The sequence below is a fragment of the Misgurnus anguillicaudatus genome, chromosome 24, assembly GCF_027580225.2.
Source record: "Misgurnus anguillicaudatus chromosome 24, ASM2758022v2, whole genome shotgun sequence".
Taxonomy (NCBI): Eukaryota; Metazoa; Chordata; class Actinopteri; order Cypriniformes; family Cobitidae; genus Misgurnus; species Misgurnus anguillicaudatus.
The window spans coordinates 21854676-21866542 of NC_073360.2; the positions used below are offsets into that span (position 1 = coordinate 21854676).

Sequence of the window (11867 nt, forward strand, 5' to 3'; positions counted from 1 at the left end):
TTATCTTTTTTAAATGAATTAACTTTGTACAGCATGTAACAACCAGACATGATTGGAATGGAATTAGCCAAGCACTGCATTTATTTTTAAAACATACCAAACGTCACTCAGTGCAGGAACACTGTGTGATCTATTTGTTACCCATTTCATATTATTTGTAACTTAATATAGCCATTTTCAAGATGTTGTGCAACCATATGACCAAGATAAACATCATCTGGTGTGCTACAGTTTCCTTAGAAAATTAAGCCAAAATAATAAACAACCATCACTTTTATACATCTACACATGATGACAGTTAGACACAGCGTAACAAATGAGTGAGCCTATTTACTGTCAGTTAAGTGACAGAAAGAGCTGAAAAGCTACACAAAAATGATGTAAAAAGTGGGCCAAAACCCTACAATGCACAAACTCGTCTTTGCGTGACCTAGTAACGAATTTGAAAGGATTCAAGTAACTTCTATATGGCCAGCAGCTGTGATCCATGTATTATGAATGGCCTGAATAACATTTCTATTCTATTCATATATTCTTTTTGAAAGCCATAGGAAGAAAATAAACTATTGAAGGATGCAGTCAGCTTTTCACTGTCTCCAATTTCCTCTTCACTATTGTCCTGATGAATTAAGCAGGACTGCATCAAGATCCCCCCTGGTTTTTACTAGCATTCACATAAACTGTCTAGTATTGGCTGGGAAGCAAGAAAATAACAATTTACATTCATATCAGTGAATCTATGCTGGATGGGAAGTTAAAGGAGTTGTCCACTCTAAAGATGGGGTCCATTGACTTTTAATAGTAGGAAAAAAATACTATGGTAAGTCAATGTGCCCCATCTTTAAAGCGAACTACTCCTTTAACCATCTAAAACAATCAACTCTTTTTCAACTCTGTCTCTTTTTAAAACAAATTAACACATTACATTTTCAAGCACAAAATACCCACATTGATCAAGGACTGTTTTTTTAATTAAGACTTAAATTAGGATCAAAATATGACACAGTTGTTTAAAGAGATAGTTCACCTAAAAATTAAAATTCTGTCATCATTTTCTCACTCTCTTGTTGTTAAAAACCTGTAAAATTGTCTTTGTTCGGATGAACACAAAGGAAGATATTTTGAGAAAAAACATTCATGGGATTGAGTAAATGATGAGAGCATTTTCATTTTTGAGTGAACTATCCCTTTAAAGGCCGTGAAATAGAGAAACAGTATCCCCAAAAAAGAACTGGATGCATTTGTACATCTGTCATCATCACAAAAGATTAGCTTGTACACTCTGTTCATCTTAATCTTTTCCTTCATTACCTCATACCTCCAACCACCGAGCAGATTAAAAGCTCTTATCTGTCCGACTCTCTCCACGTTCGAAGGTTAATTATACTGTGTACAGGACCTTAGAGAGTATCTATCCTCATATACATATAAAGAACGGAATCTATCTTTTAGCCAAAAACCAATAACCAGCCCAACAACACATCTAGGCATGGTTTCACAGACAAGACTTAGCCAGGAATAAGGGGGCATGCAAACCAAAGCTTTTTACAATGTGACAGGTTGGTTGTTGTGATATTTGTCCCACCCCTCCTCCACTGTGATTGGACGGCTGTGTGAGAGCTGACATGGACAAGCTGAGCTTTTCACCCAAAGTTGAATATTGTTCAACTCTCTGCGTTCAGCGTGGAAAAACCGCAGTGTGCCGGCATTCAGCATGGAAAAAACGTCCAGCTGCTGGCTTTTTTTTAAAACACCACGCTTCCATTGGAAACAATTGAAAACATATGCCATATGTTCGAAAAAGACGCTACTGGTGTGTATCTTAAGACAAATCAATGGGACTGGCATATTTAAGATGTGTCAGTGCAAATTATTTTCAATTGAGACAGTTTAAACGTGTGTTTTAGTCAAAGACTAGCCTTAAGCATTGTCTGTAAAACGGGGGCTAGAGTCAGCATATTTTTTACCCTGATTTAATGAAAAATCTCCAGAATTGACTTTAAAATAATAAAATTGTAAAAAAAAAAGAACAGAATGCAACATTTTAATTAGTGTCTAAAATCATAAACAAATTAGCCAAAATATACACGAAGCATATATGCATAAGATGGCTAGGAAATGGTACAACAGTGTATAACTGTATGATAGACATTACAAATCTGTGAAAATGTATGTGTGTATCTGTGATTAATCTGGGTTATCTGTGAAGTTCACAGCTCACAAAATGTGTGTAAGCCTGCTGATACATAAAGGGTGAAGGAGGTCTTTGTCTAAGCTTCCTGTACTTGCCTACACATTGATTCCTCATGACATTGAACCAGTGATCTTTTCAACTGTCAATGTCTCTGACAAATCTATACCTTCCTTCAATATAAATCAAGAGTTTAATAAGGGTATTAGCTCTTGTGGGTAGTAGTGATTATGATATCGATCAAAGATGAGCAAACTCATTTAACAGCACATTTTCCCATGCATACATTTGTTTTGAATTCCTGAGGAGCAAAGCCACTTTATACTCAGATAAGTATTTGTAATGGAGCACATTCACAGTTCGGTCTATGTAAAGAGATCAAGAGGATTGTGAACTTACAGCTCGTCACGTTGCCTCTGTGACAGCACCATGGTGGCGGTGGGGATGGGGTGGGGGGGTCAGGTGAAGCGTGTACAGCAACTGCCGTCTCCCTGGCAGGAGATCAGAGATAGGACGCAGGGTCCGGCTCACAGGGTGGTCAGCAGGTCACACCAAAACAAGTCTCCTTAAAAAACTGTCTCCGGGAACGCCACACATTGACTGCCTGCAGGCATCTACCGACCAGACGGTCACTGCATCTGTGGAGGAATAAAACACATTTGTCATTCAGCCAGTCTGGAGAATGATCTCAAACACATACACAATAATAAGGGTGGTCTATAAACTGGTAGGTATGATAAACCAGTAAAATGTCTCAACCAGTAGAGATTTTGGACTATTGTCTCTATTGAGGTTACACATTAAATGTGTTGTCCTTAACCAGACACAAAATGTGTTATTATGGGAACAACACATTTTGTGTTGTTTTAGCACACCCTGTGTTGTCTCCTTTAACTATTTGAACACCTTGTTTTGTGTTATGCAATTTAACACATTGTCTAAAAAAATGACACATCCTTTCCCACCGTGGGTTCACAACAGCCGCATTTACCGCGTCTAGTTTGCCACTTGAACATTTTGAGTTTACTCGCTTCATTCGAGCGTCTAGTCATCGAGACATTCACGTGGAAATTTGCATCATGGGAGGGGCTTCTGCGACTCCGCTCACTTCCTGTAATCACGTCACTACTAGGGCAAGCTCATGATTGGTTAACGCGGCGGGTTTTTTCGCCAAAGTTAAATTTTTTTAAACTTGTGCGTTTGCCACGGCAATGCTCAATTTGCTCCATTTGAGTGAACTAGACGCACAAATCGCGCCCGGAGACCTCCAGACGTGTGTCAACGCATCTTTACATTGACTTAACATTGAAATCACTCGCGCTTGACACCCCTACTGCGGCTGGTCTGAACGCACCATTAGAGATTACATGCTAGGGTTGTTGAGGTGACAGAATTTTCCCACCGGTTAATCAGCGCGTGACAAACCCGGTGATACCGGTTTCACCGGGTGGGAGGGGCTTATAAATGCACATATAGACATGCGCATTTTACTTTCACTTTTGAATTAGATGCAACTGTTGTTTAAATCCGTACGCTGTGTTAAATCGCGTATGAATTTGCGTGCAAATGCGAGTGCAACAGCTGGTTTAAGTGCTTGAGTCAATGTGCGCAGGTACTTTTGACAGAAACCCACCAGTCCCAAGCAGAGCAACCTGCTATTCCTCCATAAAACACTGCTTGAATGATGGGTTTATTATTATTCTTAATGAAAAACACAACAACAAAATGATCTTGCTTATATTAAATGTCATATATGTATATCATAACAGAAACGAGTAAGCATGCGGCTTCTGCCATTGTCTGGTCGGTCAGCTCGCCGCAGTCTGATAGGAATAAATGAAATCTGACACCCGCAGCCGCTGCTCTGTGATGACGCGCATTCAGCTCCGCTGAATTTAGGCAGCAGACACATTTAGTTGTTAGTATTTGCTCTCTCTAACGAAACGACGGTGAAAGACGGTGTCGCGGTGGGCAAGTGATCTAACCGGTGAGAGGCTGAAGCACCGGTAATATCCGTTTCACCGACTATCGCAACAAGCCTATTACATGCCCACGTCACATTGCTGTGCGCGCGGTTAGGAAACCGTAAAGTGCGTACATGTATACTATTTTAGCATCGCAGCTTAAATTCAAGTGATACTAAGGGTGTTTTTTAAGACCTGTAGACTGATTGCTTAGTACCAAAACCAGGGGTTAAATGGTTCATCAAATTTCATCTTGGTTCAAGGCTATATTTCCAAACAAAACAAGAATTAAAAAAATTCTAGTCTTAAAGATTTTAATAACATAAAAAACCTTAAATAAAAAAATTAAAATAAAAAGGTACCTCTATCGAGGTCCATATTGTTATCATGATATAAAATTAATCCTATATCATGATATAAGATTTTGGTCATAACGCCCACTCCCAACACAATAATAACAAACATCTATGTCGAATACAGAATGTAAATAGGAGCTGCATAGTTGAGTTGTTGTTATCCAGACTTGAGGCAAAAGAAAAAACATTACTCAACCTGTTCCTCGTTTGATGGTAGGTAGCTTAGGGGGTCTAGATATTTTTCATCAAGTGTTTAATCTGCACTATTTCCCCAGCACACATATCTCTCTAGTTTGATCTCTGTCTACTCTATCTGCTGCCACGTGGAGCGTTTTGTTATGGACTCCTGCTGCCCCTGTCTGGAGCTCAAAACACATGTAAAAGGGACCACTGACCCAGATTTTAGCATCAACCTATTTCAACACTCCAGTGAGATACACAGCTTGACAGCAACAAGCAGATCTCTGAGGCTATTTACACTTGGTATTAAGAAGCGCTTTGGTCCACTTATGACTGCTGTTGTCCTGATTGCTTCGAGGGGATGGTCGAGTCTAAATGGGCGAGTCAATAAAATACAAGCTGGAGAAATGACAATTTAAAGTTGATGCGCACTAATATTATCCAGAGTACAACTGCTTGTGATGCAGGTAAACATGCTGCACAACGTTTTGTACATGCATATCTAAGTAAGCTTACACAGCTTTAAGAGGCTTGCAAAATGAAACAAATTAAAGAGGCAGAGCATTACAACAAAATGCAATGCATCTCCTGGGCTACATACTACATTCTCCTATACGGGCATACACGACCTACGCGTACAAAGTACTATGCACAGGTACGAAAATCCGGCAGTGCGCATACTATTCTGATGATGACATTTCCGCCTTGTGCACTATACGCAGACCCTCACGTATGCGTAAGAACAGGACTTAACTTTCTACTTGTGATCCAATCGACCAAAACGCATCTTAAAACCAGGTGTAAACAGGGCCACTGAATTTGAAAGGAAATATCACTTGGTTGTAGGGCTGCCCCCTAATAGTCGACTGATCATTAATCGATTAAGAAAGTTCTAATAAATTTAGTATAGAATACAATGTTACCCATGCACGCTAACATTAACTAACATGTGCCATTTTGTTAAAAGAGGTTTACAGTATTAGTCATGTCAAACAAGAGGTCAGCAAACTGCATTAATAACTCAAGCAGGCAGCAAAAACACACAACAACCAAAGACATTCCACATTTCTAACTAAACATAAACCTGACAAGTTCAGCCACAGAGACCCAGAATGGAGAAAAAGAAACAACAGATGTGGAGTATAAATTATGCACATTCAGACTGACTATTAAAAATCTAATTCCGCTTTCTGAATGCATAGCACCCCACGAGTTGAGCCGGGTCAGCTTACTTTTGGAGGCTTTCCACTGTATATAGTATGTAGTACCCAATACTTTTTTTTAGAACCACCTCGGTTGGGGTTCCAAGCGAGCTGAGCTGATACCAAAACATGATGTGAAAACTGTAGATCACTGATTGGTCTGAGAGAATCGTCACTACCAGCGTCACGCTAAACGCAAGATTAGATTTACCTTCGTGCTTGTGCTGTCTTGAGCAAACCTCAAGTCCGAGATGGCCTTTTGTGCAGCCAAATTTTTTTTGGACGACCTACCTAGTTAAGGCAGTAGGGTTTTCACCTTAGGCGGGTGCCTGAACTGCAAAGTGCTGGGGGAAACCCTGTTAATGTATGGGAAACAATGCATTCCAACGATGCTCGCTCTCACTTTTTGTATGATGTCACAGCAGTAGAAAGGGTAAATATAACGACACACCTATAATCCCTCCCAATCTGAAGTGGTACTAAACTCAATGGAAAAGCTAACCAAGCCAAAGTAAGGTGAGCGGACACGACCTGACCTGTGGGGTCCTATGCAATGGAAAAGTGCTAAAAAAATCAGAACCGCCTTAATCAAAAGTCAACCTGAACTGGATGAACATTTATCTGTAGCTGATAAACTGCCAGATCCTAAACACCAAATGAACTATGAACGACTAGAGAGGCTATGATATGCTGCACCCATTTCTGACAGACCTGTCACTACGTATGCTAAACCAGTGTTTCTCAATCCTGGTCCTCAAGGACCCCCTCCCAGAAAGTTTGATGTCTCCTTATTTAAAACACCAGAAACAACTCATCCACCCCCATCCAGAATGTCTCCCTAACAAGCTAATAAGCTAAATCAGGTGTGTTAATTAAGAAAGCATCTAAAACATTCTGGGAGGGGGTCCTCGAGGACCAGGATAGAGAAACACGGTGCTAGACAATCATTGAAAACTACATAGAAGCAAAAATCTTGTGTCATGACAGTAGCTTGCCATCGTCAGCAGTGTGTGATGTGTACCAATCCTACTTTCTGTACAAAAACTTTACCCTTTAAACTGAATGGTTTAACGGTGAGGGCAGCAGGAGATCATGCCAGGAATGTGAATTAGAAATGCAAAGAGGAAGAAGGACTCTTAATTCTACATCTCGTCCTTTTCAATTTCACCCTTCTATTGAAATGGGACTTGTAATGAAATAGCAGCTCTTTCACCGAGTCCTTTGCCATACTAAGCATTAACAATGGCTGAAGTTACAGAGAGGAATCCAATTCAAGCAAACAATTTACCCAGGTCTTTTACATTTGTTGCTTTAACAAACCCAAGAACAATCCCAGCATGCAGAAGTGATATGGGATTTCTTCAAAGCAACATCTCAAAAATCAGATTAGCATCTATAAAAGTAAGGTAGGCCCACAAAAACACTAATCAGCACATTTATAAGCTATAACATGTCCTGGTCTAAGCCACACTTTGAAACAAAATGAGCCATAGCTTTCATCATGCCTAGCTTTTTAGCATATAACCACATTTAGTCAGCACATAAAAACAGTGACATAATCCTGTTGATATAATAACCACCATCTTAAAATTTACATCTAGCACATCAAACACCAGCGCTTTTAGTTGCCATGGTGACGCATTACCGATGCCCATTGGCCTAAACATGCAGTATGACCTTTTCTCTACAACTAGCAAGTAGAAAAGCAAACAAACTTTCAAATAAAAGGTTTCACAAAACAGTACTTTCTCCCATGCCGTCTCTGTCCCAAACTGCCTGTTGGAATCCCACAAACATACAATTACAATAACCTGAGCGCTGCATTATTTTAGCCAAGAGCTTGGATGGGTCTCTTAGCAACTGCCTGTGTGCAGCAGAACCACAAAGCTGAGGCAAAGAGAGTCCAGTAGTGATTATCCATTACTGCTATAAAAAGACCAACAGTGAGTGCTAACACGCGGATTAAGAGAAAGAATGAGACAAAAGAAATCTAGCATCTGCTGCATGTTACCTCTTAACTGTTGGTTAGTGCAAGGGTGCCAGATGAAGCAACATATTTAGCAAGGGAATGGATAATAAAACACACATAAATTCTAACAGAAATACGAAATCTGTTACAAGCATTCCCAGTGCATCCAAAACTGCTGGTATCTTACTGCTTTTGTTAACTCAAGATGTTAGGACCAAATGTAAATATCCCACTTAGTGCAATTGTGCAAGCTGGCAAAGATAGCTGGCCAATAAATCTTGGGGTAATAACCACTTGTCAGGCTCTTCTTGACAGAGTTGGCAAGATTACCAGATCACAGTACATTTCCGCTGAGCGAATGCTGAATAGCAGCCCTGACTGGCATTAAGTCCAAAGATGACCAGGTCCAGAGCTGCATATCACTAAATTGAGACCACATGAAATTAATATGAAATTTTGACGTTGTTTGTTTGATGCCACACCAGCTCATTCTCATGCTGAATTTAAATTTGTTAAAGGGATAGTTCTCCCAAAAATGAAAATTCTGTCATGATTTTCTCAAACCGCATTCAGACAGCCGGCGATGTTATCGCTGTGTGTCGCTCGTCTCTTTCAATGAGGCGTTTCTAAATCTGCTTGTTATAAACAAATGAGTATTATCCACGCCAGTAACTGACAAGAGAAGGATGACGTGAACTCCACTGCTTCGTTCTCATTGGTAGTCGGTCCCGAAATTCACTCTAGATTTGCATGAAGTTAAACTTTTCTCAACTTTCTCGCGTCGCTGGGCACGCCCATACGATCACCAACGGTCACTTTCGCTTGTGCCGGCAGAAGTTGCCCGGTTTCCATTGAAATGAATGAGATTGCGTCGCTCTGCTACTGCTGGTCGCCTGTATGGGGCATCACTCTTATGCTGTGTTTACACCAGCCGCGGTAGAGGCGGCAAGCCAGGTAATTTACATGTTTAAGTCAATGCAAAGATGCGATTAGGCATCCTGCGGCGCAAATGGTGCCAAAACGCACGAATTGAGCATTGCCGCGGGGAACGCGCGAGTTGAAAAATCTGAACTTCGGCAGGTTTCCGTGCCGCGTTAACCAATCAGGACCTTGCTGTAGTAGTGACGTTATTACAGAAAGCGAGCTGAGTCTCAGTAGAGTCGCAGAAGCCCCTCCCATGACGTGAATTTCCACGTAAATGTCTTGAATGACTAGAATTTCACGTGCGAATGAAACGAGTAAACTCAAATGTTCAAGCGTCCAACTACGCGCGAATAGCGCGTTTTTGCCACCTCCACTGCAGCTGGTGTAAATGCAGCATTATGTTGTTACAAACCTGTATACATTTCTTTGTTCTGATAAACAAGAAATATATTTTGTTGAATGTTTGTAACCAAACCAATTATGAGCCCCATTCACTTCTATAGATGGCAAAAGATAACAATGTAAGTGAATGGTGCTCATGATTATACAGGTTTGTAACAACATAAGAGTGAGTAAATGATGACAAAATTTTCATTTTTGGGTGAACTATCCATTGAAAATGTCTCGAAAATCTCTTGTTCAAAAACAATTAACCATGTTCAACCAATAAACATACAAGACTGCCTGTGTGAACATGCTTGCGGTCACCTGACAAACATCTACAGGGAGAGTACACCAAACTTGAAAAACATGAGCAGAGTAGTTCAGAAGCACACAAGGTACCACGCTTGTTCATAACATCCACATGTTAGATAAACAAGCACATATTTGCCTCGTTAGCATCATACACATTATACTGGAATTGGTCTGAAGAGCAAAATACAATTTCCATGGTCCACTACTCTGTATGTTCTATGGCAACTTATGACTGCTATTGTTATATACACACACCTATGCAGTAAAATGCAGGGTATGGCTTTTCTGCTCCCACATCCTTCAGGCATCTCTCCTTCTTAAAAAACTGGAAAGATTACTAAATAATGTGTAACGTGTTAGTATGAAGATCAACCATAGTAATGTCCCATTGAAAACACACGGAATAATATTCGCTGGTCTGCATGGCAATCACCTGACCTACATTTGGATCGGACCACTAACGTTAGTAAAAACAACCTATTTCAGGTACCCATCAAACTGCTCAGCAGTCACATTTACTAATATATATAGGCAAGTAAGCTTAATAAATGTCAAACACCTCAGTTGTGTTTTATTACCTCGAATTAAACATTCAAACGCCTAAAATGCTGTCTAGGTTGGACTTGCACATGTCAAGTAAGCAGATATAAATTCCAACGTTTCCTAATGATGGCCAAAATGCTATGCAAGTTAGAAAGTTCAGCTTTTAAAATACAGCCCTGACCGCCTGACAAGGTACACCACAAACATGACCATTTGACTTGTTTTGCAATGATTGCTAGGACAGAAAGGGACACGGCAAGGTCAAGTTTGATTTTAGTGTTTGGAAACCATAAAAATAGAGATTTTGTTGACACGGGCGTTAGCCAACTGTTGCTAGCTAACGTGACATTGATGAAGCGACGTGTTGATACGCCGACTATACATCTCTAACGAGCTGCGTAAACAACAAATCTGAACTGCTTCAATTATTTCGTTTACAGCCGTAATGTTCACACAACATATACCAAAAGGCATCCTGAAATATAAACGACTAGTGAGAAAAAACAGAAGCTGAAGTATTTCTCCAACGGCCGCGTCCGCCATTTTGAGACTGAGAAAAGGAGGCGCAAAATTATTTCCACAACAGCTCTTTGACCGGCGATTTTTCTCTAACAACACCGCAAAGACTAATGCAAACGGGCTATTCTTACCATACAGCGTCAGCGCTGAATGTTAATCCTCGGGTGGCGCTTGTTAAGGACGAAGGAAATGTTATTTTCGTCTTGAAAAGAGGGGCACAAGTCTCGGGGTCTGCCTGCTCCTTGCAGCGCCGCATTCGCCTCTACATGGCACGGAAGCGCGCATGTATGGGCTGACTTCAGCAGGCGGAGGCGCGCACGCCCTTCAATCTCACACTCACACCCTCCTTTCAAACGTTTAGTCTGGGCGTTACTTTAATAAATATTCCCATATTACATAGCGTATCGATTTTATTGCAAACAACTACAAAAGATAAACCATGACGAAATGTTAATTATATACTACATAACAGTAGCTTAATGTGAAAACAATTAGTGCACTGTTGTCTTAGGTGCAGTCACTACAGCAATAGCATCCCAGATTAATAACACATTAGCTTATGCACCAGTTTACTTAAAAATTATTTAAATATATTTTACAGACACCTCTCTCACACACACACACATATATAGGATATATTATACATATTGTTTAAATAAACACGGTAATGTTGTTTTCCAGATTTTTATTCATTTTAATACAAAAGAATACTCAGACCAAAAATAATTAAATTGTTATTTAACTCATTAAAGAAACAATGCAGACACACAAAGGGCATGACAAATAGTTCATGTCAAGAACAAAGAGATCAAACCAAATAGCAAATGAAAATCAACATTGGTTAAAAAAAAGAAAAGAAAGGAAACAAAGGTGTAAAGCTGCTAGACACAAGATGGCATTAAGGTGGTGGTGACTGACAGAAGACTATATCTTTCCCTAAATAATTTTTTTCAGATAAACAGTTCACATTTTATTTTTGGCCTATTTATTTATGTGTTAGCTTAGACTGTGTTTGAACAGGTCGTTTTTCATTTAAGTGAAAGCAAAAGTGAGAAACAATGTGCAATAGATTAATGATGCTTGGCATGTGTCATTGTGGTATTTCACATTATGGTATTGACTGGTGTACAGCAACTCCTTTGATGGGAAACGAGACCTTTAAATTAAATAGGAGCTTTTTAGAATTTCATTCATAAAATTAAAGGTCCAATAAAGAACTTATTTGTTGTACATGTAAACTTTCACACAGAAATAACAAATAAATTGTATTATTGGCTATATTATGAATATTATACCCAGAAAGACGTATACTTGGAATTTAGT

At 39.7% G+C, this 11867-nt stretch overlaps 1 protein-coding gene across 1 annotated transcript in view; it reads right to left on the reverse strand.

The window, feature by feature from the left end:
- pafah1b1a (platelet-activating factor acetylhydrolase 1b, regulatory subunit 1a) overlaps positions 1-10869 on the reverse strand; it is a 34631-nt gene extending 23762 nt beyond the window's left edge. The window contains exons 1-2 of the mRNA XM_055196600.2: positions 10676-10869; positions 2591-2829 (exon numbers count right to left, since the gene is read on the reverse strand). Of these exons, the coding sequence (XP_055052575.1) occupies positions 2591-2622 (32 nt within the window). The 5' untranslated portion in view covers positions 2623-2829; positions 10676-10869. The remainder of the gene's footprint in view (positions 1-2590; positions 2830-10675) is intronic.
- Positions 10870-11867: the final 998 nt, after the last annotated feature.